Source organism: Vulpes lagopus, chromosome 8, assembly GCF_018345385.1.
Source record: "Vulpes lagopus strain Blue_001 chromosome 8, ASM1834538v1, whole genome shotgun sequence".
Classification (NCBI taxonomy): domain Eukaryota; kingdom Metazoa; phylum Chordata; class Mammalia; order Carnivora; family Canidae; genus Vulpes; species Vulpes lagopus.
Window position 1 is genome coordinate 121,636,065 of NC_054831.1, and position 27,074 is coordinate 121,663,138.

General features: G+C 38.6%; 1 protein-coding gene across 1 annotated transcript in view; it reads right to left on the minus strand.

The window, feature by feature from the left end:
- Positions 1–5,179: 5,179 nt before the first annotated feature.
- STX12 (syntaxin 12) overlaps positions 5,180–27,074 on the minus strand; it is a 38,124-nt gene continuing 16,229 nt past the window's right edge. Inside the window, exons 3-9 of the mRNA XM_041766482.1 lie at positions 25,560–25,659; positions 20,539–20,676; positions 14,230–14,273; positions 12,608–12,713; positions 9,172–9,244; positions 8,394–8,476; positions 5,180–7,196 (exon numbers count right to left, since the gene is read on the minus strand). Coding sequence (XP_041622416.1) covers positions 7,104–7,196; positions 8,394–8,476; positions 9,172–9,244; positions 12,608–12,713; positions 14,230–14,273; positions 20,539–20,676; positions 25,560–25,659 — 637 coding nt within the window. The 3' untranslated portion in view covers positions 5,180–7,103. The remainder of the gene's footprint in view (positions 7,197–8,393; positions 8,477–9,171; positions 9,245–12,607; positions 12,714–14,229; positions 14,274–20,538; positions 20,677–25,559; positions 25,660–27,074) is intronic.

Here is a 27,074-nt window from a genome sequence, read left to right on the forward strand (position 1 = left end):
TAAATTCTTAGGCAGGCAGAAGACTCATCTCTTCCTCTGACCTTCAAAAGCACAGTAAACTTATTCAGCAAGGATGCTGATTGGATCACTTATCAAATGACCCTCTTTTCCAGACATGATTCCAAAAACCAGGCTTATAAGAAAAATACACATTCTAAACTTAGTTTCAAGAAAACAGGCTATCAGTTGTCCTTTGAGCACAAGTACATGATTCTTGAGAAGGAATTATTCTCAAGTGTTTTGAGTGTACAGAAAATAATGAGGTATTTTTATCTACAGAGATTGTCCAGGACTTTTAGGTTCCATGCCCTTTTCAGGCATAAGGTGGTACTGAAGCCACTTCTAGGTAACAGTGACATGATAACATCTTATCAACTCTGCCTTTCAATTACTCAGTTTCTGTCTGTAGTCCATTATTTAATTCCTTCTAGTGCTGATTATACACCTAAGAAACCTAAAGTATATTCTTACCCTTATAATTCTTCACTCCTTGGCCATGTTTCTTGTTTCCAGCACAGCTGACATTCACACTGGCTTCTGATGTAATGGCACCTTACATTTACCTAGGTCTTATAATGCAAAATGCTCTTTGTTTGGGCGCCAATGATGTCAGTATAGATCAGCAAACTGGGCAGCAGGGCCTGAAATGGAAAGCCTGATGGGCCAGCTGCCTTGGGATTTTGGTATCTCAACTAAGATTAATTTCTTAGACTTTGAGACCTCTGTAGAAGAGAACCTAGAGATATTAGAAGTATATTGATGTCAGAAAACTTTCTTAAAACATCTTTTATTTATGAGTGATCAAATGGAGATGCTGAAAATAAATTGTGATTGTAAGTGGATACTACAAACAAGAGGCTTCATTTAGCAGGATGGTGAATGAAAAGTTCACAGGGTGCTGACCAAAGAAAAGATTGGGCAGAAATTGTCACTACTCCAGATTTTTAGAGAATGCTTCATGAAAGAGGAGGTGAGCAGGACAGTTCTATCAGTAATGCAAAAATGCAGTGTAGTATGTCTCAAGGTGTGGATTTAAAATCTGAGTGCTTGAGATCAAATCCTGGTCCCATCATTCCTAAACTGTGTGGCCCTAAGGGAAGATTATTTACTATGCCTCATTTTCCTGATCCATAAAAAGGAGGCAGGAACATATAAAGTTTATATTTAACATAGTAAATTACTGGTAGTAAGGGCTCAAATATTTTCACAAATGACCATGCACATGTAGAGCATTTCCTCTAGCCTTTAAATTCTTGTACTAGACTACCATTCCTGGCTTCAGCTGCTTCAGTTGTAAAGTGATGGGCTAGTCTAAATGAGTGTCTCATAGACATTAAAGATGTCATGGACCAGGGGGAAAAAAGTAATATAGTGGTGCCAACTTTTATTTTGTCAACTAAGGAGGTTTAAAAATGAAGACTTATGACATCACCATCTATTCATTTTTTTGTCTTGAAATGTCCTTTTTAAAAAGTTGGAAGGTCAAATTATCTCAGACTCAAGACAGTACTTTAAAAAGCCCACTACATTTTTCTCATTTCTTCATGGGCTGGTCAAAATTTAGTCCATAATCAGAATCCAACATTAAAAAAGTCCTATCATTTCAAGTTTACCTCTTAAAAATTAAGTGCTACATTGTAGTCAACCAAATTTCATTTTGCTTAAGTATTATTTTTTTTTAAAAGATTTTATTTATTCATGAGAGAAACAGAGACATAGGCAGAGGGAGAAGCAGGCTCCACACAGGGAGCCTGATGTGGGATTTGATCCTGGGACTCCAGGATCACACCCTGGGCTGAAGGTGGTGCTAAACCACCGAGCCACCCGGGCTGCCCTTGCTTCAGTATTAAAATAAACTACTCAATTGGCCTAAAAGTAGATCAGGTGTTGGATATCAAAACCCTTCACACTATATCCTAGTTAAATGGAGAGTCTAAAGTTGTATTTCATAGCACTGGAAAGCAATACTGAAATATCCTGTGAAACTTAAGGATACACTTAACATGTTTAGAAAAGCAGGAAGAAGCAGGTGATTCCTAGCCCTAGGAAACAGGATAGACTGAAATATGAGTTGGGTTCTGGTCTGCATTTAGTGATGAAAAGCAAAAGCTTTGGGGGATCCCTGAGTGGCTCACGGTTGAGCATCTACCTTTGGCTCAGGACATGATTCCAGAGTCCCGGGATTGAGTCCCACATCAGGCTCCCTGCATGGAGCCTGCTTCTCCCTGTGTCTCTGTGTGTCTCTCATGAATAAATAAATTAAATATTTTAAAAAAGATTTTATTTATTCATGAGAGACAGAGAGAGAGGCAGGCAGAGAAGATATTTGCTAATGATATACCCAATAAGGGGTTAACATCCAAAATATATAAAGAACTCATGCAACTCAATATAAAAAAAAATTCAATTAAGAAATTGGCAGAAGACCTGAGTAGACATTTTTCCAAGGAAACAGATGGTCAATAGACACATGAAAAGATACTTAACATCACAATCATCAAGGAAATACAAAGCAAAACCACCATGAGGTATCATCTCACACCTGTCAGAATGTATCAAAAGACAAGTATCAAAAGACAAGAAATAACAAGTGTTGGTGAGAATGTGGAGAAAAGGGAATCCTTGTGCACTGTTGGTGGAATGTAAATTGGCATAATCTCTATGGAAAACAGTTCGGAGTTTCCTCAATTAAAAATAGAAAAAAATAAAAATAGAACTACCATATGATCCAGCAATTCCACTTCTAGGTATTTATCTGAAGAAAATGGAAACACTAATTCAAAAAGACATATGCACTCCTATGTTCATCGCATTATTTACAATAGCCAAGGCATGGAAGCAACCCTAGTATTCGATAGATGAATGGATAAAGAAAATGGGGTACATATACATATGCAATAGAATATTAGCCATGAAAAAGAATGAAATCTTGCTATTTTGACATGGACAGACTTAGAGGGTATTAGGCTAAATAAAAATAGGTCAGGGGCACCTTGGGTGGCTTAGTGATTGAGCATCTGCCTTTGGCTCAGGTTGTGATGCTGGAGGTCCTGGGGTCAAGTCCCGCATCAGGGCTATGTCTCTGCCTCTCTTTTTCTCATGAATAAATAAATCTTCAAAAAAAATAAAATTAGGTCAGAGAAAGACAAATACTTTTCACTTTTATGGAATCTAGAAAACAAAACAAATGAAGAAAGCAAACAAAACAGAAACAGACTCATATATACAGGAGGCAAACTGCTGGTTATCAAAGTGAGGAAGGATCAGAGGCAGACAACATAGGTGGATTAAGAGGCACAAACTTCCAGTTATAAAATAACTCATGGGGATATCCAGCATAGGTAATATCAATAATGTAAAAACTCTGGTGACAGATGATAACAAGACTTCTGTGGTGGCCATTTCATAATGTATATAGATATCAAATCACTATGTTGTATATACTTGAAACTATCTAATATTGTATGTCAACTATACTTAAATTTTAAAAATGGAGGAGCAGGACCCCTGGGTGGCTCAGCAGTTGAGCGACTGCCTTTGGCTTAGGGTGTGCCCAGTTCGGGGATCAAGGCCCACATCAAGCTCCCTGTGAGGAGCCTGCTTCTCCCTCTGCCTATGTCTCTCATGAATAAATAAACAAATCTAAAAATTAAAAAAAAAATGGAGGAGGATTAGGGTGTTTTACTTTGCACTGACACAATGGCAATTCCAATTTGATATGTTTGCCCAATGGTATAAGGCAGTGGTATCACCATCCCTTAGCAAATAAGACAAAACCTGCCCTGGAAGCAACAGTCTAGCAGCTACAAGTTCTTGTTCTGAAACATTCCCAGAAGAAGGGCCCAGAATGACATTTCTGCTTTACCCTATATAGTACTATGTTTGTTTGTTTTTTTAAGATTTTATTTATTTATTCATGAGAGACACACAGAGAGAGGCAGAGGGAGAAGTAGGCTCCTTGCAGGGAGCCCAATGTGGGACTTGATCACAGGACTCCAGAACCATGCCCTGAGCTGAAGGCAGACACTCAGATGTCTCTATGGTTTTAATTCACTTGAGAGAATGGTAGGTAGATTTAGTCCTTCTAGAACATTCCATAAAGGAAGAATAAAGGGGAAGAGAAAAGGAAAGGAATATAGAGGCAAACAGAATTTGTATGTTCAAGCCAAACTCCTGTGATTTTTTTTTTTAAAGACTTTACTTGAGAGAGAGAGAGAGTGCAAACATGCACACAAGTAGGGGGAGTGGCAGGCAGAGGAAGAGGGAGAAGCAAGCTCCTTGTGGAGCAGGGAGCCTGATGCAGGGCTCAATCCCAGAACCCTGGGATCATTACCTGAGCCAAAGGCAGACGCCTAACTGAGTCACCCAGCCACCTCCCCTCCCCCGTGACTTTTATAATCAGAAAATTTTATAGCTAGAAGACAGCTACTGACAAAACTTGAGGCCTTCAGGTTAAATGACTTGTCCAAGTATCTACCTCAAGTTAATGGCAAGCCAAGATTCTTCAGGCTTTCTGTGTTCCAGTCTAGTTTTTGACCTTCAAACTAATGCTTCTCAACCATGGTTACACATGAGAATTATCCAGAGCTTTTTTTTATCCAGAGCTTTTAAATGCCCAGCCTACACTCCAAACTAACTGAATTAGAATCTTGTGGCACAGAACACCTCGGTAGTTCAGTGGCTGAGCATCTGCCTTCGGCTCAGGTCATGATCCCAGGGGTCCTGGGATCAAGTCCCATATTGGGCTCCCCAAGGGGAGCTTGCTTCTCCCTCTGCCTATGTCTCTGTCTCTCTGTGTGTGTCTCTCATGAATAAATAAATAAAATCTTAAAAAAAAAAAAAAGAATCTTGTGGCAGGGGCACATACGTATCAGTATTTTTTTTAGCTTCTAATGTGAAGCCATGGTTAAGAATCACTGTCTTTGGGACGCCTGGGTGGCTCAGCAGTTGAGCGTCTGCCTTTGGCTCAGGGCGTGATCCCAGGATCCGGGATCAAGTCCTACAACGGGCTTCCTGTGTGGAGCCTGCTTCTCCCTCTGCCTGTGTTTCTGTCTCTCTCTCTGTGTCTCTCATGAATAAATAAATAAAATCTTAAAAAAAAAAAAAAAAAAAAAGAACCACTGTCTTAGGGCATGGTGCCCCTCCCCACCAAAGACAAACAAAGCACAGATAAGGAGGATTCTGTGAGCAGGTTTATTAAGATCGTCTAGCAGAACCTCTTGGCAACCCCGTAAACTCCAGGCCATTCAAATTCTAAGCCAAGGTCGTATTTGCTACCCATGACCACTATTATCACCACCACTGGACTACACAGTATTATAGAACAGAATTCTGATAGCTTCATTTAACCCAGATTGAGATAGTTTTTCACAATCAAGAATTTTTTCTTGAATGTTACAAATGATGTATCCAAGCCTGTCTATAATTTGAGCTGAAGGGGCCATGATTGTAGAAGCAAGGAATTAGTCCTGAAGCTGCTGCACAGGCCACTGTGACACCCCAATAGCTCCATCCTATTTTTCAAGGAAAGGGCGGCAGCGCCCTTATTCCACCCCCAAGCCAATCCTCACCTGATCTCCAGCCTTCCTGCTGGTCTCAATTTTTCCCAGGACAGCACATTATCTAATAGCTGCTGCATGTTAACTCATAAAAACTTACTACAAAAGCTTTTAAAATGTTTATTTGTATTAAGGAGTGGAATGGTGCAAGAGTACAGAGAAACGTAGGCATTTGGGCCCTTGTTTCCCTACTATTCACATTAGTTTGGGAAAAAGGAGATTAAGTAACATTAAAGGGAGTGGAAGAAATGAATATAAATATATCCAGGGTAGCTCAGTCCTCTAATTCACTAAAGGATGAACTGAAATTCTTGGCCCAATTCACACTTATGTGAGAGCCTACAGAAATTACATTGCCTTTAACTGCTCTAGACCTGTGTGAAAAAGGGAAGTGGACAACATTTCTATTACAAGACAACAATCTTTTATTGAAACATCTTTTTTTGTCTAAAACTATGCATGGAGATTAATCTCTTGTTCATAAATTAGGGTAAGTCTAACATCACTATTCCAAACCAGCAGTATTTACAAAAATGAACCTTTTCTTTGCTTTATCACCAGGTTCACAGAACTAAATTTTAGACCAACTTCAGTCTAGCTTTTAAAATCTTCCAGCCATCAAATGCCCAGCAACCCTTATGGGGAAGGGGCAGCCTTTTGACAGCAATATTCATCATTCACCAGGAATGTAGAACCACAAGTGAACAACAACAAAAGTTTAAATCATTCCAAACAATTCCTATTTGCTTTCCAAAAGCATGCTTTGTCTAATTCTCCCTTTCTATACAGACAGGGGGAGAGGGACCCCAGAGAGCATAATAATGTTAATTAAATTAACCTCTTAAAAAAAAATTGAACAAGATGGTTTAGTATCTGTACAGATGAACTGCCGTGGATGACATTAGTAGATAATAAAGTAAACTTTAAACCCTGTTAACAGGTACCTTGACAAATGGCCAGCTCTAATAGATACTTTTAATCCAGATCAAATGTGTAATTTTTTACTTTCCAGTTAAATACATTGCCAAAATCTTTCAAAGCAGATAGAGAATAGGCTCCTTGGAAATACAAATTAAAATGTTAAATAATAAAAAGTACCAGCTTATTATACAGTTTCTGACAGACTCCAATGTGCTGGCCATGAGAAAGTAATTCTATCTCAGTTGTTAGTAAAAAGGTGAATCTAGTAGACACATAAAATGACAATATTACAAGACTGTAGTGTCACCTGTCAAAACAAGAATATCAAGAATGGAATTTTCAGTAAACACTTGAGATGAAGGGCAATCAGAATACAAGAGAAAGCAAAATCCACATAAATTAATTCCTAATTTGAGAAATCAATAAAATGTATACATAAATTGATAAATACTGTCTCCATAGGTCACTAATTCCAAGGACTAGTTAGTAGTTATTTTCTAACTAAATTATTACAGGACATTCTGGTGTATGCTCTCTTCTTGTGATCAGTTTGTTCTGGCAAGACTCCAATAAGCACGTGCCCTTGAAAACAGCTCAGCAGAAGGCAGCTCTGAGGCAATCACTTCATTTATAAATTTGCCAGATAATAAATACCAAGATTACAATAATCACGGACAGGACAAGCACCAGGATACAGATCTTCTTGCGAGATTTTTTCTGAGGAGAAAAATATATAAAAAAGACCCTCATGAAACAAGTAAAATTTCTCATATCTAAGACTCCAAGAGTGCTTCATAAATTTGCCTCCTTGTAATTCAGCATTAACCCTATCTAGGCAGTATTTGTAAAAAAGTAAGTTATTTGTTCATGTGTATTTTAATAAGGGTTTTATATCTATCATAAAATGTTATGTTCACTATAAAAAATACAGACATGCAGAAAGAAAATAATCACCTACAGATAAAACTGTTGACATTTTGAATGTGTTTTCTCATCATCTTTTATCTATGCATATTGTTATTTGACAGAATTAGTATCATACTGTATGATGTTCGATGTTTTTCTCACTTAACATTTTAGCATAAAAATATTATAAATTCTTCATAAACATCTCTTGTAATTCCCGCATAATATAATATTGAGTGAATGTATATAATTTACTTCATAATTCCTTTACAGTCTGACACTAACATCATCACTCAGTTTTTAAAAGGAAATACTATTATTAAATACAAATTTCTTCAAGAACATTTCCAGGTAAAATAAAACAATCCTAGGAACATGGGAAATGACTGAAATGCTGCTTATTTCTAAAAAGCCATATAGCACCAAGAGATGGGAAATGAAAAGGACCGCATTCACAATATTTGCATACTTGAGATAAAGACCCAAGTAAGGGTCATAAAACCAGAGTTTCATCTAATATGTAAAAGAATATCACTTCTTACAACGTAGAACAATTAACTTCCATTTATTCATAGAAAAATAACCTCCACAGGATAACCCCCTATTTATTCACAATAGCAGTTGGAATTGATTTTATGTCTATCCTCTACGGCTGTAGTCAACATAAAGTACCTGCAAAGTCATACTTTGTACCTATTCCTATACTAATTGAAACAAATTTTAGCTGTTAAGAATATAAAATTAGCCTTCTACCAGATTTAGGTACTATGCCAGCTTACAGGGTTAGCTTTGTAGCTGAGACTTCTCTGTAAATTTACTCAAGGACTGATATCTTTTTGTAGATTTCTCTGCAGAAGAAAATATTAAAAATGGGCTGGAGTGCAATTATGACCACCTGCCTCCAGCTTAAGCCTAAGCAAAAGGCTGCAGCTGCTCTCAATGTGTCAATGAGATGTGACGGCTCATGAAGTATACAGCACAGTGACTTTCTTTGTTAAGTGCTTTTACCTGATAGTAAGCAGCTCGCTGTAACTGATCAGTGGCTCTCTCTACATGTACCTCTGAGCTTTCCACATTGGCTTCTATGCTGTCTGCAAAAAACAAAGAAGGGCAGTGGATATCTTTTTATCATAACTGATGTTTCAAGATTGTAAATTAAACATACTTCTTATGTCATTGGTCCTGGTTCTACCACCACCATTCCAACTAGCCAGCCATGTAATCAAAATTACTAACCGGGTAAGAGAATAACTCTGTTCTTTGGGAATAAAGGATTATGAAGTAGGCAACTCACCACAAAACGGTTCAGGAAAAATTATGTATACACGTATATTTGGAGAAAAAGAGGGCAAATCTAAACCAAATGAGGGTAGAATGTTAAGAGGTAAATCTGGGTAAAGGTTTTAAGGAATTCCTTGTAGTCTATTTTTGCAACTTTTCTAACCTTGAAATCATTTCCAAATAAAAAGCTTAGAAAAAAAGGTTACTAATCCCAAAATTGTGCAAGTTTCTGGAGATAAAAGCTTGGAAGACAACAGCTATTTCCCTAAACAGCCAAAGACCTAAAAAGAGGCTATGGCAAGTGAGCTGAGTAATCATGCCCATCTCACTAGTGTCTATATTTGACAATATAAAAAGGGGACTAAAAAATGAATTTAATAATTTTTAAATGGCATTCCTAAATTCCTAAGACATGTCTTACTGACTTCTTCACACCAAGAAGTTGGTACTTCTTCAGTACCAACTATCAACTCACCTTGAGGTTAAAAGTATCAACGATACATACCAATTAGATCACCTTGATCATGGATCATCATGGCCAAATCTTTAAATATTTGATTGACATCCAAAATGTCAGCCTAAAGAACACAAAAAACAATTAACATTAAGCAACACGTTAGACAATTCCTTCTACTTAGCTAAAATTTTGGCTGTAAACATAACACAGGTGTTTCTAAGGCTTATAAATCACCCTTTCTCCATAAACTGAAAATGAAAATAAAGTTAATTAATAGCTACTAAATGCCTGTTATGTGCCAAGAACTATACCAGGTAGGTAATTAAGCACAGACTTTTGGAGCCTAGTTGTCAGCTAGAGAGGATCCAGAGTCTTGCTGTGTGAAGTTAATCATCTACCGTCCTGTTGTACCATCTTAGGTTAAGAAACTCTCTGGGCTGCCCCCTCTAAAATGTGGACAATGACAGTACCTATCTCATACTAAAGCGCAGAAGCACTAAATAAATTGATATATTTAAAGTTCTTAGAACTGTGCAATAAGCACTTCCTAAGGGGATCCCTGGGTGGCGCAGTGGTTTGGCGCCTGCCTTTGGCCCAGGGCGCGATCCTGGAGACCCAGGATCGAGTCCCACGTCGGGCTCCCGGTGCATGGAGCCTGCTTCTCCCTCTGTGTCTCTGCCTCTCTCTCTCTCTCTCTGTGACTATCATAAATAAATAAAAAAATTTAATAAAAAAAAAAAAAGCACTTCCTAAGTGTCAGCTATGACTAATCATTAGTTGGTCCTCATGACAACACAATGAGACATGTAATATCCCCATCATACACAAGAGAAAACTGGGGGGCAGCCCTGGTGGCTCAGCGGTTTAGTGCTGCCTTCAGCCCAGGTGTGATCCTGGAGACCTCAGGATCGAGTCCCACATCAGGCTCCCACATGGCGCCTGCTTTCCCTCTGCCTGTGTCTCTCATGAATAAATAAAATCTTAAAAAAAAAAAAAAAAAGAATAAGAATAAGAAAACTGGGGCTCAGAGAAGTTTGATGACTTGTCCCAAGGTCTCAAAGCTATCAAGTGGCAGAGCTCAGAATGAAAAGTTCATGATGTTTTCATTACATTACTATGCCTCTTTGATAGTTACATTAACCAGCCACTCTATGAAGTCAAGTATCTTTGAGGATAATAACGCTCGGGGAGGTTATCTATCTGTCTAGTCACAACGCTTGTCAGTGAAGAAACTAAGCATTACAGCCAGAGTATCTGTAAAGCACTTGCTCTTACAATTGAAATACACTGCCTCTTAGAAGGCGAGGATAAAAACAATGCCTTGAAAGCCACAGCTTCCAAACCATAACTTGGCAAGAGCTTACCAGCACGTCAATTACCCACTAAGAGTCTGCTGGAGTCAGGACAGTCTACTAGTTGCTTGCTGACTAACAGGGATAGGAGGTGGGGGGGTGGAGTCAGTACACAACAAGATAAATAAGAAAAGTCATTACATAGAAGTGACTGGTAAATGGTAAAGGAAAGTGTGCACAGGAAGGCTTGCAGGAGAGGTACAACTTGAGGTATACCTTACAGCAAAAGAGGAGCCATATAAACAAACAGATGATTGAGTTAAAGAGCAAACAGCCCAGCTTGGATGTAACATGCATGTGAAATTGGGATTTATAAGAAATATACAGGGCGCCTGAGTGGCTCGATCAATTAAACATCTGCCTTTGGCCTGGGTTATGATCCTAGGGTCCTAGGATCAAGCCTCACATAGAGTTCCCAGCTCAGCAAGGAGTCAGCTTCTCCCTCTCCCTCTGCCCCCACCCCCAACCCGCTCGTGCTCTCTTCCTGGTTCTCTCTCAAATAAATAAATAAATAATCAATCTTTTTTTTAAAAAAGGAAATCTATATTTAGTTTTCATCCCACTCCTGGAGCAAAGATCCTAAATCCCTTGAAGTTTCCTAAGTGGTAAAAGAAAGGAAACTATCTTTTGGTGCTTCTAACAAATCCTGTTCAACCACACTTGAAGTTAGAGAAAAAGGCTTTTGGAAAGCCCTTCAGGATGGGGGCTGGTGGCCAGGGAGACCTCTGTTATCAGAGGGCTGGAGGCTGAATCAACCACCAACAGCAGATTTAATCCACTGAGTCCCACATTGGGCTCCCTACATGGAGCTTCCTTCTTCCTCTGCCTGTGTCTCTGCCTCTCTCTCTCTCTCTCTCTCTGTGTGTCTCTCAGGAATAAATAAATAAAATCTTAAGAAAAAAAAAAACTTATGGCTATTTGTCCATTTCTAACCTACAAAAACAGGAATTTCACAGAGCCTAAAATAACAGTTGATGAATGAGGGAGAACAGCTGAGTATCTGGAAAATAAATCTCCAAGTGACTCTAAGGCATTTTCAGAGTTCAGAGCCACTGCCACAGATGAAGGTCGAACTCCAAGTTTCTCCCCTTTGCAAGGCCCTTCTCACTGCCCTCAAGGATGACATTCTAGCTGCATGGAGGATTAAATTCCTCAGGTTTAAGAATATACTAGTCATTATGTAAAGCTAAAGGTTGGAAAATCAGGTAAGAAAATCCTCAAGACCTTTCCCTCAACCCTCACCTCAAAAACTGTTCCTGTTTCTCTGCTCTAAAGTCATATCCACAACTTAGGATTCAACTTTGGGATGCACAAAAATTAAGCCAACTTTTTGGCCTGCCTTTATTCTGAGATATTCAGACAAAGCAAAGGGGCTCTCTCCATAGAATCCCACCTGAAGTTGGCATTGAGGTCTGGGGGGTAAGGTCTTTTTTTTTTTTTTTTTTTTTAAGATTTTACTTATTGAGATGCCTGGGTGGCTCAGCGGTTATGTGAGTCTGCCTTCAGCTCAGGGCATGATCCTGGAGTGCCGGGGTTGAGTCCCACATCAGGCTCCCTGCATGGAGCCTGCTTCTCCCTCTACCTATGTCTCTGCCTCTCTCTATGTCTCTCATGAATAAATAAATACAATCTTAAAAAACAAAGATTGTATTTATTTATCTGAGAGAGAGCGAGAGAGAGAGCTGGGGAGAGAGAGCTTGAATAGGGTGCGGGGCAGAGGGAAAAGGAGAAGCAGACCCTCTGCTGAGCAGGGAGCTCAATGAGGGGCTCCATCCTAGGACTCTGGGATCATGACCTGAGCCAAAGACAGATGCTTATCTAACTGAGCTATCCAGGTGCCATGCGGTCAAAGTCTTAATGAGGGATAAAATATTTGTTTGCCTTGCTCGCTTCTTCATGCATATTCTCACAGAAACCATGTAATATATGGTAACTGAGGAAAGGATTTGAGTCTTCTCGGGCACCATGACCAGTACCATCATAAGAGTAGTTCAAATTCACCATAATTACATTAAGATATAATATGCAAATCAATAAGAATTCATTTCATGCTTTTTCATAATCAATGAGAGAAAATCCAGGTGGATTAGAGTATAGATACATGGAGTCAAAAGACACAACCTGGCTCTCACCTCCAGCTGCCGAATGGCTGTTTCTCTCTCTTTAATAAGTTCCAGATCCTGTTCAGTGATGGCCACCTCATCCTCCTGGCTCTGCATCTGGTTCCACTCCTCATGGCTGCAAGGAGACAAGCACACTAGTTGATTCTTCCTCTATAAAGTGTGCATGAGACACTTTTACAACATTTCTACTACAGCAGGGCCTATCCAAGGACATTACAAGGCTCCACTTCCTCTGGTATCAATACAAAGTACTTGAGGGCCACATTCTTCATAACTGGAGGCAAAGAGTTGATAATACCTAGAAAGCAAAGTCTCAGCTTCCCTGGGCAAAACTGAGATGCAGCAGGATTATGAGGGATGGGACTCCTTGCTGTTTTCCAGTTAGGGGTACACTCTGCAATCTTGCTAGGGCTTGCTAGACAAGGAAAACAGAGACTTGAAGTCAATGAAACATATTGGTCCATCCTCTTCTAGAGCACTCTCAAAGTGCAAGCTGAGATGGTCTCTTGGGTACTAAATGGGTGGAGGAGAGCAGGCTAAGCGACCTGTCAATGCATCTCCAATTAGTCTAACAGATTTACACCTTCTGGTTTTCAGAACATTCCTTGAGGGTATGCTTTCAGTTAAATGCCTCTTAAGAGAAAACTAAAATAAAAAGCTACTGAAATGTTATAACTCTTCTTTCAGGTACCATATTTAGAAGAAATGCTATGATACTAGACAACACTTTGAAAATCCAGTATTAAGCATTTTCCCAACAATGTTCATAAAGCAGACATCATCTCCACAGTATTTAAAGAGTTTCCTCCATGCACTGGAGATACAAAACAGAGTTAAGAGGGTGCCTTGGCGGCTCAGTGGTTGAGCCTCTGCCTTTGGCTCAGGTCAAATGATCCCAGAGTCTGGGATCGAGTCCCACACTGGGCTCCCCACAGGGAGCCTGCTTCTCCCTCTACCTATGTCTCTGCCTCTCTCCCTCTGTCTCTCTTATGAATGAATAAGTAAAATCTTTAAAAACAAAAACAAAAAAACAAAAACGGAGTAAGACAGCACCCTGCAGGCACCCCTTTGAGGTGCTCACAGTGTAGTGGGGAGAGAGATACGTATCTCTGATAAAGCAATTTACATTCTGAATTAATATCACCAATATATTTCTATGGAATTAGTTAATTCAGTTTGGAGAAATTAAGAAAGAAGATGTCTTTCAGATGCAAACTGTTTGCTTTGTCTTGTACTACTCCTAAAAGAACGAGTTGCCTCCATTTTGGATGGATATGGTAAACAGAGATCCAAGAACTTTGAAAAACTTACTTCTGAATTAGAGGTAAAATCTTAATCTGTAGATTTGTGTATTCGTACTTATTCCTAGTGAAGCAAGCTCTCCCCCAACACAAAGACATCGGGGATTTCCCTGGCTTTTTTACTCACCTTGAAATTGTTCCTTCCCTATTCAAATATCTTGGAAAAGCCCAAGGTTTTGACTTTTATTTTATTTGGTGGATTATAAGTCACCCACCCCAGGTCTCCCTTTATTTTTCCTTCTTTTCCACATGATTTTGAAAATTAGAAGTGAGTAGAAAGTATAGAATCCCATCTCAACTAGCCAGCAGGTTGTACGGAAAATTCCTTACCCATCAAATGAGACGAGCTGCTCCTCTCTTTGCCTCTCCTCTGCCTAGAAAGCAGATTACATTATTGCTGCTGTTATCCAGAAACATGCCACAGACAGACACATAAAACAATGGCTTCCTGGGATCCCTGGGTGGCGCAGCGGTTTGGCGCCTGCCTTTGGCCCAGGGCGCGATCCTGGAGACCCGGGATCGAATCCCACATCAGGCTCCCGGTGCATGGAGCCTGCTTCTCCCTCTGCCTGTGTCTCTGCCTCTCTCTCTCTCTCTCTGTGACTATCATAAATTAAAAAAAAAAAAAATTAAAAAAAAAAAACAAAAAAACAATGGCTTCCTTTCGCTACAGTATAAAGAAGCAACATTCCCTTGGCTCCAACAGGATATGTAAGATGACACAGGGCTCTGGCAATCTGTCTCAACTAGAAAATGGGTGTGAAGTAGTTGAAATCAAATCTGGGCTCAGAATGGTAACCTTACTGAATAGGATGGAGATAATACGGATAGGAGAGAGGAGTAAACAACAGTAATAGTGATAACTTATTTTATAATCTTCAGGGGGGTAAAATAAGGAAAAGAGTTGAAAACTTGCAAGGAAATAAATTTTCAGAATATGTAAACGTTAAAAAAATGGACATTTATGGCATATCAGGCACTAAAGTGGCAGACTCATTTCAAAAATCAGTCTAATGCATGTATTTAAAAAAGTTAAAAGATCAATCTATTCCCATTAAAAAGTCTTTCCTAAAAAAAAAAAAATAAAAAAAAAATAAAAAGTCTTTCCTTCCTTATAATAGCAGTAATTAAAAAAACAAGCAAAACGGAGAATTTCAAAATTTTACCCACCTAGAGGAACACCATGAGGTTTTCTTGTTGTTTTTTAACTTTTACTTTTTTCCCAAATAAAGAGACAAAACACTGCTAGTGTCCTCAAGTCTACCTCTGTGCTCTCCACCAATTACAATGCCCCCTCCTGCACCCTTAAAGTAACCACTACCCTGACTGTAGTGATCATTTTCCTGTATTTTTAATATAGTGATATATGTATCCTATGTACTATAACACTTTACCTGCTTTTGAACATCACGTGAGTGGAATTATACTGTCCGTATTCTTTCATGCTTTGACTGGATCATGCCTGATTGTGCCAGATCCGTCTCTGATGCTGAATGTAACTGTGGGTCATTTATTTTCTTTGCTGTATGATATTATAGTATGTGAATATACCACAGTGCATTTATCTATTCTGCTGATGGACATTCAAATGCTTCCAATTTTTGACTAGACAAATAATGCTGCTATAAACATTCTTATATCCTGATATAAACATTTACAGTTTTCTCTAGGGTAGAACTAACGTGTTCTGAAGTTACAAGCAAAATGTTTTCCAATGACTGTTCCCATTTACACTATAACCATCCAGGAAGGAAAGTTCCTGTTGCATCATAACCACCCTTAGTGTTCACAGAATTTTAAAATTTTGCCCTACATTTGGATATGAAATAGTACCTCACTGTGGTTTTAACTTGCAATTTCATGACTATTAAGTTGAGTATTTTTCCATCTGTTTGACCATTACTCAAAATAATACTAAAATGTTATCTGCCGTTTTCACTGTGTTGATATTTACATCCATGGAACAAAGAGTGGTGGAAGACTGTCTGGGTGGCTCAGTCAGTTGAGTGTCTGATTCTTGATCTCAGCATCATAAGTTCAAGCTCCGTGTGGAGCCTACTTTTTTTTTTAAAGACCGTATTTATTTATTTGAGAGAGAGAGAGAGAGAGAGAGCGCACACGTGAGCAGGGGGAGGAGCAGAGGGAGAGGGAGAGGATCTCCAGCAGATTCCTTGCTGAGCACAGAGCCTGATGCAGGGATCAATCCTGGGACCTTGAGATCACAATCTGAGCCGAAATCAAGAGTCTGACACTTAACCGACTCAGCCACCCAGGCACCCCATCACATGGAGCCTACTTAAAACCAACCAACCAACCAACCAACCAACCAACCAACCACAGCAATGGTGGATAAAACTTTTTTTAAAGTATGTCAAGCCCCAATGTGGGGCTTAAACTCAAGAGCCTGAGATCAAAGGGATGCCTGGGTGGCTCAATGGTTTAGAGCCTGCGTTCAGCCCGGGACGTGATCCTGGAGTCCCGGGATCGAGTCCCACATCAGGCTCCCTGCATGGAGCCTGCTTCTCCCTCTGCCTATGTCTCTGCCTCTCTCTCTCTCTCTCTCTCATAAATAAATAAAATCTTAAAAAAAAAAAAAAAAAAAAAAGAGAGGCTGAGATCAAGACCTGAACTGAGATCAAGAGCTGGATACTCAACCAACTGAGGCACCCAGGCACTCCTAACTGCTGGCATTTTAACACAAATCCAAGGCAGTGGCACCAAACTGTTCTAGGGTTATTATATTCTTCATCACTATACACAAGGGGTGGAAAAGCCAGTTTGTCCTTAACGAAGCCATTAAAATTATAGATTAAGTAAATCTCAACACTTCAATACAGGTCTCAAAAAAAAGTCCTGTATGATGAGATGGGAAATACATATAAAGCACTTCTGCTGCCTACAGAAATACAAAGCTTATCTCCAGGAAAAGAATGCATGTAATTGAGTTGCTGGGTAAACTACCTACTTTCTTTTAGGGAACATAATTTTACTTATTTAATATAGTTTATAAATAAAACTTTTATAAACTTTAAAAAACACATAAGCTTTTTAAATAATATCTGTTTATATTAGGGCACCCGGGTGCTTCAGTTGGTTAAGTGTCTGCCTTCGGCTCAGGTCATGATCCCAGGGTCCTGGGATTGAGCCTCACATCAGGCTCCCTGATGAGCAGGGAGTCTGTTTCTCCTTCTCCCTCTGTGCACTCCTTCTCTCTCCCTCTCCAATAAATAAATCAATAAATTTTTTAAAAAATTTGTTTATACACACACACACACGCGCGCGCGCACGCGCACACACACACACACACACACACAAACTCCTGTATGTATGATACATATAAGGAATAACTGACAACCTATGGTTATTCAAATGGGTATTTGGCAGATAAGTTCTTGAACAGAAACAATGTAAGCCTGTCACTTCAAGGAAAACAATGGACAGTGTGTGTTGCCAGTGATAGAAAACTAGCTTTCAAATTAAAAAACAGAATGTTGGAAAACTTTTATCTATCACTTGTGAACTTAAGAAATTCACAACTCTCTTTAAGTCTCCAAAAGACTTTTCTGATAAAACTAAAGATACTATACCTTTTGATATTGTATAATGAAATATATCAACATTTGGAAGACCTTCATAACTCAGGGAATCAATATTTTTCCAAATGATAGATACATGATATAAAAATCATACATGGAAAAAAGATCCAATCAAAATATAAGACATATCAACAGACTTGGATATAGTAGAGTATGAAAAAGTCATTAACATGGTTTTAGACTCTACAATTCCACTAACTTTTGTCAAATTTTGATGCGTCAAAGAATAGTATAAACAATGATCTGAAGAGGTTAATTAAAATACTCCTTCCTTTTCTAATTGCAGATCGCTGTCAGGCTGGATTTTCTTCAGATACCTCAACCAAAACAACATAGCACAACAGACAGAATACAGAAGCCTATATGAAAATCTAGCTTCCTTTGGTTAAGCCAAATCTTCAAAATATTTGCAAAAATGAAAACAATACCACTCTTCCCACTAAATTTTTATTTTGGAAAAGTAGTTATTTTTAATGAAAATGTCACATATATTTATGTTAATATATACTGGTTTATTATTATTTGTAAATGAATAAACATTTTAAAAACTTCACACTTTTAATTTCTAATATATATCAATAGATACCACTCGTACAAGTAAAAGCTCTTTGGTGTCCCTAATAATGTTTAAGTGTAATAGGGTCCTGAGATCGAAAAATCTTAGAAACTACTCTTCTACTGGGTTGTATCTTTTTCATACTGATTCATAAGAATTCTCTATATATTCTGTATATATTCTAGTCCCTTGTCAATTATATATATATAGCAGTATCTTCTCCCTGTCTGTAGTTTGCCTTTTCACATATTTACCACTTTCTTTGCTCTTCATTCTTTTCTGCTTTTCTGCCTTCCCATCTGGGATCACCTTCCTTCTGCCTGAAGTACATTTTCCAGAATGTTCTTAAGTAAGGTGTGCTGAGAGCAAACCCACTTCTGACTGAAAATGTCTTTAATTAGCCCTCATTCTGGATATCTTTCACTGGGTTTAGAATCCTAGGTAGACAGTTATTGTCCTTTAGAACATTAAAGATCGCCCTCAACTGGCTTCCACTGCTGCTTTTTCAGAAGTCAACTGCCAATTCAACTACTGCATCTTTGAAGGTATTCTATTGTTTCCCTGGCTATTTTTATGATTTCCCCTTTGTCTTTGGTCTTTAAGTTTCTCTCTGATGCATCTAGATGACAGCCTTTTATTTATTCCTTTTGAGATTTGTTGGGCTTCTTTAAACTGCAGATCAGAGTCTCTCATGAGTCCTAAAATATTACCAGCCATTACTTCTTTAAATAACACCTCTGTTCTATGTTTGCTCCACTTATTCTGAAACTCCAATTAAAACTAAGTCAGATCCTTTCTCTTCATTCTCCATTTCTCATAATCTTTCTTCCTATTTAATTTCTTAACCCCCTGTCCTACATGCTGATACATAATATCATAAGATAGAAAATATATTCTATTTTCTAGTTTAGAAAATATATCCTATTTTCTAATTAAATCATCTATCCATAAAGTTTTTAGTTTCCATATTATATTTTTTCAATTCTAGATAATATTTTGACTCCTTTCCAAAGTTTTTTGTAGTCTCCTGCTTCCTGCACATGTTTGCAAGATTTTCTTTAAATACAATAAGGACAGTTATCTTATTCTAATACATGAAGTTTCTGTATGACCATTTCACCTCACTTATTTCTACTAGTTCTTGTTTAGAGTTGTTTCTTCGTGTACTTGAGTATTTTTAACACTGTGCTGCTTGTAATACTTCAAAAATTGTTTGATGGTATTATTTCAGGGCTAGGATAACGTGGTCTAACCACAGAGGATTTGTATTTGCTTCTGCCTGGCACCTGTACTCTACCAATCCAGAACTACTTAAAGTTTGAGGCTTTTGGATCACTCATGTAGTATGAATTTGGGCAGTAAATTTGCCTCAAGGTTCCTTTGTGGTACACTTATTGTCTGGATTTCCCCCTCTCTCCTGCTGTGTTCCACCACTTGCTCAGCTCAGAGCTGATGCAATCTTTTCATTGGCAAGAAGGGCTTACTTTTGGTTTACCCATACCCAAAGTATATAGCCTTTTGGGGTCCAGTTTAATTGAAGAAGTGTCTTCTTTTAGATTTTTCACCTTGTGTGGACCCTGGGCTTTTCTTCCCCCTCATGTCATAAGGACATCAAAACTGAAGTTCAAGTTTGCCCTCAGTAAACTCCATGCAAAAGCAGTTGTTCAGCTTAACTCTCTAGGAGTTCACATCTTCTATTAGATTTTGACCTTAGTATTTTCATGGCTCTTTGATACTTTTGAGAAGTTGGGTTGTTAAAATTTAGCATTTGTTAATTTGTTTCACACGAAGGTCTAGTCCAAATAACCTAGCCTGCTACATTCTAGGAAATAGATTCATTGTTTCTGTTTTTAATGTAAGACAAATATAATAATAAAAAAGAAATTACATATACTCCTACCTGTCACTTTTTTAAACCTTTGTGCATATTCCTTTCTAGTCTTAGACCACAGGCATACATATTTTTTTAAATTTATTTATTTATTTATTTTAAATTTTTTATTTATTATAGTCACAGAGAGAGAGAGAGAGAGAGGCAGAGACACAGGCAGAGGGAGAAGCAGGCTCCATGCACCGGGAGCCCGATGTGGGACTCGATCCCGGGTCCCCAGGATCGCGCCTCGGGCCAAAGGCAGGCGCCAAACCGCTGCGCCACCCAGGGATCCCCTAAATTTATTTTTATTAAAAAAATTTTTTTTTAAGTAGGCTCCTTTCCCAATGTGGGGCTTGAACTCATGAGCCTGAGATCAGGAGTCACATGCTCTACCAACTGAGCCAGGCAGCACCCTGCATACATACTTTTTTATACAGGTTGTACCAATCTGGCATCTTCACAACAGCTAATGTCTATGTTTGTTATTATGGGGGAGATAATAAAAGCTAATGGTCAAAATGGTCAGAATTAGGAGGGGAAGAAAAAAAACCCAACAATGTGTGAAAGAATGTACTGAAATTGCAACGGTCATCTTCTTTTGGGAATAAACTTACCGAGAGACGAGATCCAGCTCTTGCTCTGGCAATACTCTCCTTTTCCTTTTCAGATACCCTTCTCTGCACAGCCTGAAAATTATTTAAGGCTGCAGAAAAGTCATTCATGAGGCGTTCTTTCTGAAGTTTCTGCTGGCGCTAAAGAAATAAACAAGGACTTGAAATTTCATATTAACCCTGAATAATTTAGTTTTAATTTCCATTAAAAGCAAAATTATTCTCCCTAAAGATTTCTAACCAGGAAAATTACTATAAAATAGACTCTTCTTAAATCAATAAATTTGCTCTTTGCTAACTCAAACCCCTCATTAGTGTCATAGGCCAAGTCTGAATTTTCCTTCTTTCATTCTGACAAACCTGGGAACTGTGTCATTTACTTTGTAAGGTAATCTCAGAGGGAACTGCAATTGAGAATTTTGGTTCCCTGGAGAACCTAAAAGCAGAATAAATAACTTTAGGCTCAGACTGAACCCCAAATAGATCGTTTTATTTAACATAAAACTATTCATCTACCCTGAGCTCACAGCTTCCCTGAAAACTGCAGAATCATTTTCCTTTATACTGTAGTGAGGCTTAAAGTTTTTGAGAACCTGAATACTATTACAGGCTATCTTTACTAAACTTACTGACTCTATGTCTCAAAAAACACACACTGAGAGCACCTGCTATGTGCTGAGAACACAGAAGTAAAAACTCATCCCTGACCTCAAACAGCTTACCAACTACTTATAGACAAGGGATATAGACACATAAGTTACAAGTCATTATAAATAACTGCTATATCCAATCAGTACTACAGGAGTTCAAAGGCAAATATAATCAGTAAGAACTCAAGTGGTTAAAAAGGCCTCAAGAGAAAGTGGACACTGAAAGAAGAAAAAGATCTGAATAAGCAGATGGAAAGAGTAAGGCAAATCCAAGAAAGAAAACAGTGTGAGCACAGGCACGGCAATAAAAATTTGAAGAGGATCTATAAGGAGATAGTTTGGCTAGAACCAAAGGTTTTTTCATGAGAATGGCTAAAAGAACTGGAAAGACACAGAAGGGGCTGCCCTGAGCAGACTTTAAATGCCAAGCTAATGAGTTTGGGATTCAACCACTAAAGAACAAAGAGCAACAAAGATTTCTGAGAAGGAAACATGATGGGTACAAAATGCTAATTTAGAAAAAGTAGTCTGTAATGATGTACAGAACAGGATGGAAGAAAGAAATATGTCAAAAAGACTATTGCAATAATCTAGGTTAAAGGTTGGGAGGACACTGTATCAGTAATGGGAACACAAAGACATGAATTTAAGAAACATTATGACTTAGTGACTAGCTATAGAGCTGCAAGGGGACTAAAGTCAAGAATGACTTAAATATCACACCTGGGAGAATTATGGTAATACTGAAAGCAAATTTAGATGAAGAATTTTTTCCCCCTTTTCTGGGATTTTTTATTTTCACATAAACATAACAATTGGAAGGAAAAATCATCATTCTATAGTCTCACTATTGAAAAACACTATCTTTTTCTTTTTTTTTTTTTTGAGTAGGGTCCATGTTTAGTGTGGAGCTTGAACTCACAATCTTGAGCTCAAGAGTTGCGTGTTCCACTGACTAAGCCAGCCAGGTGCCCCACAAAAATACTACCTTTAACTATATCATAAACATTTTCCATGTTATCATACTCTTCACAATTATAGTCTTTGTTACATAATATTCTATCAAGTTGATCTAGTAAATTTTATGTCAACATTCCTTCTAGATTGTTCCCAGTTTTTAACTATCGTAAATAAAACTAATGTGAGTCCCACTATAATTGCTAATGTTAATACAGTGCTTACCATGTACCAGTACGGTTATAAGCACTTTAACATAATAATTCACTTTAATCCACACAACAATCTATAAATTAGGTACTATTATAGTCCCTATTTTTACAGATCAGAAAACCGAGGCACAGAGAAGTTAAGTAATTTGCCTAGGATCACACACTAAGTGGCAGGGGTGGAATTTAAATACAGGAAATTTGTTTCCAGACTAGTATTTTTCCTTAGGACAAATCTGCAGGAATGGGAATATTAGGTCAAAAGGCACAAACTTTTTTTTTTTTTTAAGATTTTATTTATTTATTCATGAGAGACACAGAGAGAGAGAGAGAGGCAGAGATATAGGCAGAGGGAGAAGCAGGCTCCATGCAGGAAGCCTGATGTGGGACTCAATCCAGGACTCAATCTGGGACTCTAGGATTATGCCCTGGGTCAAAAGCAGGCACTAAACTGCTGAGCCACTCAAGCATTCCAAGGCACAAAGTTTTTTATGACAATTAGTATTATCAATCTGCTTAATTAAGGGGTTTGGATGAGATGGGAGGAATTCAGTACAAGAAAACAGGTTAAATTTTAGATGAAGGCAGTATATTCAAGAGGAGACATTAGAGTAGGAATTGGCAATATGGGCCTAGTCCTTAGAGATTAGCAGCTAGGGCTAGGGCTAGGGCTAGGAAAAGATCTGGGGGTCATGTTCATAAAGGTGACAGGGAGAGGGGATCCCTGGGTGGCGCAGCGGTTTGGCGCCTGCCTTTGGCCCAGGGTGTGATCCTGGAGACCCGGGATTGAATCCCACGTCGGGCTCCCGGTGCATGGAGCCTGCTTCTGTCTCTGCCTCTCTCTCTCTCTGTGACTATCATAAATAAATAAATTAATAATTTTTAAAAATAATAAATAAATAAATAAATAAATAAATAAATAAATAAATAAATATAAAGGTGACAGGGAGCTCATAGAAATAGATAAGCCTCCTAAGGGAGAAAGCAAAGACAAAGAAAATGAGAGGGTCAATGGCAGAGCCTTGGGACACACCCACTTCTAGGAAGACCAAGAGTCAGAGGAGGAGGCTGAGACTCCACATACGGAGAGAAAGGGGCTAGCAAGGGATACCAGAGTTGGGAGATACACTGAAAGGGGATCTCGGAATGAAGACAGTTTCAGTAGAAAGGATGGGCTGTTTCCAATGAGACAGAAAAGTGAATAAAACCTCAACCCCTTTGGATTTGGCAACAAGATCATGGATAATAGCATATGAATATAAAAAAGACTGAAAAGAGAATATATGGGTCTGGGTGCCTCAGCAGTTTAGCGCCTGCCTTCAGCCCAGGGCATGATCCTGGAGTCCTGGGATCGAGTCCTACATCGGGCTTCCTGCATAGAGCCTGCTTCTGCCTCTGCCTGTGTCTCTGCCTCTCTCTGTCTGTGTCTCTCATGAATAAATAAATAAAATCTTAAAAAAAAAAAAGACAGCAGCAGAAAAAAAATGGTGGTAAGGCTAAGATTGATCTGATGAAGAAGGAATCAAAAGGGCAAACGATACTCAGCACAACAGAGGAGAGGAATCAAAGAATTATTTGCAGATCTATTTCATAGTCTTAATGATCCAAGATAATGAAAGGGAATGACAGCATGCATGATACAAAAATAACTTCTATTTGATTTTGGAATACATTAAATCCTTCTCTCTCTCTCTCTCTCTCTCTCTGATAGCAGATTTAACTTTCTATTTATTTTTGCTTAGGCTATTATTTAATTCTTAAGTACTTTCAACACTCTGCTTTCATCAAGACCCTTAGATTCGTTTTTTATTACTACTAAAGCCATCCACAAGTGTGTATTCCTTAAGTGCCCAGCTGAGAGGAGGAAAGGGGTAATTTTTTTTTTTTTGAAAGGGGTAATTTTTATTGGAGATACTGGATGTCAAGGAAAACTGGTCCCTAAGTGAAATATCAGCATGAATAACAACAGCACATATATGGACAGCCAAAGGTGAGTACATTAAGACTACTTTTTATCGTAGCTACTTTGTAAGACGACAAATAATAGAGTCTTGGTTCCTCTCTTTTGTGCAAGGGGGCGCCAAAACTCCAACCACTAAACATGCTTCACTAAACAGTTTGCCAGGTATGGGTTAAACTAGCATTTTCACACTTTTTTTGATAGAGGCATGCAGTACAAATGTGACATCTTGACCTAGTACCATATATACACAAAGGTATGAAACGAAAGCTTTCTGTCATAATAGTTCCCTTTGTTACATGGTATACATTCTGATATTCCTACTGTTTTTTTAAATGATAATCACAGCACACTAAAATTATTTCATGTTCCAACTAGCCACAACTTGCAAAATGAAAAACAACCCAGACTGGGAACTTGTAGGCTTTGTCTTTAAAGCCATCAGAGATGGAACATCATCAGAAAAAAACTCAATAATAAAAAGCAAAATGAGTCAAGCACTTCCAGAAACAGTAGAGAAGCTAAAAGAAAAATGAAATCACAGTAGCCTAAGGTAGATGGAGAAGGCTTTTTTTCTGGAAGAGAGAGGATTTGAGATAGACCATGAATGATAAGTAAACCAGGTCAAGCCACAATAAAGGAGGAGGCATACAGACTTCAGGAACGTGTGAAGAAAAGGCCCTGGCACATCAAGAGAACAATGAACTCCAGTTAAAAATTGTGTGTTTTTAAAGGATTTCAATGACCGCTGAATAAAACAACTTGAAAAGAGAAATCTTTTCCTCTGAGCACTTCTTCAATCTGAGACCTATGAATGACTCATGATGGGACATGAAAGTTACTACAAAATACAAAGCAAAAATATTTTATTGTAATTTATAGAAACTGACTACAAAACAAACTAGGATCAAGCCTGCAAACATAAGCTACTGGCCAAACCCCAAAGATGCAAACTTTCTTTACCAGTTAAACTCATTTTATTAATATGTTAGTAAGTTATTATTAACAATAGCAGCAGATACTGAGTACCTACTAAATTCCCAGCACTTTGCAAGATCTGGTGCATGCAATCTTTCTATTGTCACAACAGTCACGTAACTGCATATTACAGATAAGGAAACTGAGCATCACAAAAGGTCTACCTAGCACCAAAGACCAAGTTATTTTTGTTTCACACATTGCCTTCCCATTAAAACAAAGTCCTTTCCACACACACACACACACACACACACACCAGAAAATACCAACCTGTTCTGAAGCAGATAAGGGAAGAGGCAAAGACCCTAATTCCTTCAGTAATTCATTTGTTTCCTTGGCGAGCTGATTTGTAGAGTGCTGTAACTGTTGCCTAAGAGAGAAAAGACATGTTTCAGGATATCCCCACTGCTAGAGAGCTGTTACAGTTAGTACCAGCTTGTTCTCAGAGTGCCTCACAGTGAAAGGAATAAAAGGGGTACCTCAAGGAATGGGTTCCCAGAGGCACAGGTTCACAAAAAAAAATTCTAGAAATACTACTCCATCAAACCCACTTCATGTTACTCAGCAGAAAGAACCTGCCTCGGTGGAAATCTGCTGATTAGGTATTTTAACCTTGGGGAGAAAATAAATGCCTATTGGCCATTCTGATAGAAATATAAGAACAACTGCCCCCACATCTAAATCTAATAGTTTGAACACACTGAGGTCTCACAAAACTCATGTAGAATTGCCTGGCAGTTCTGCATAGCTGCTGTCTGTCACAGGCCACTGACTAGAGACAGAATTAAGACACTGGGAGTTGGATGAAATGTGCATTAAAAGCACAGCTTCTACCCTAGAGAACAGCCTCCAAAGATCTACTCCCACATTCTTGCTTAAAGCTGGAGCTTTTTCAGCTTTATTCTTGGCTCCCTATCGTCCTTCATGCTTGACTTTCTGGCTCTTCCCTCCAAAACAAAGAAGCCCTGTACTGTGTAAAAACACGTAAGGAGTATAAGGGGAAGAAAATGAAAGAGGGAAGAATATGCATTGTATTCAGTGGGACTGGAAAGTAGTGGAAACACAAAAGAGCCCCTTTTAGTCATGGTTTCCTCCACTCTGTGGCCATTTCTACAAAGGTTTTAAAGAAAGGACAGAGAAACTACTACTTAATCATTATTATTTTTCCACTGCAAAGAGGCCTCCCAGATTAAAAAAAAGGGGGGGGGGAGTCAAAAACAAGAGGGAATCAATCAGGGACCTGTACCTCCCAGAAATTACTAACACATCCAAAGGTTTTTCACATATCCCTGGAAAAAACTCCAAGTAGTAAGTCATTCTCTCACTTCACACTGTCTAGGACAGGAAACATTATCATTCAGGATACTTTAAAGATGAAGAATAGAACTTCTAAAAGCAGAAATGGGGTCAAGAAGGATCTAATAAAAAGAATTATGAGTCCCTACTACCAGTCCACTCTCCTCTCCCTCCGACGCCCCTCATGTCATTCTGAATACGTTTTGCTAATATTTACAGTTGGAAATCCCACTAGACTAGATGTTGTCTGCAGATCATCTAGAGTCCTGTGCCAACAAGGCGGCTCATTTAGGCAGAATACAGTTTCATAGTGGTAGGAGTTCCCTTCTCTACTTCCTCAAAGTGTTCTGCTAAATTGCCCACGGGAAGAAAGAATCTGAGCTCAAGGATTTTGAAAGGCAGCAGAGATCACAACCCATGAATATATTTTGTTGCCCCTCTTCTAGATCCAGCTATTACCTCATGGCCTACTGCCTGTCATTCTGACTA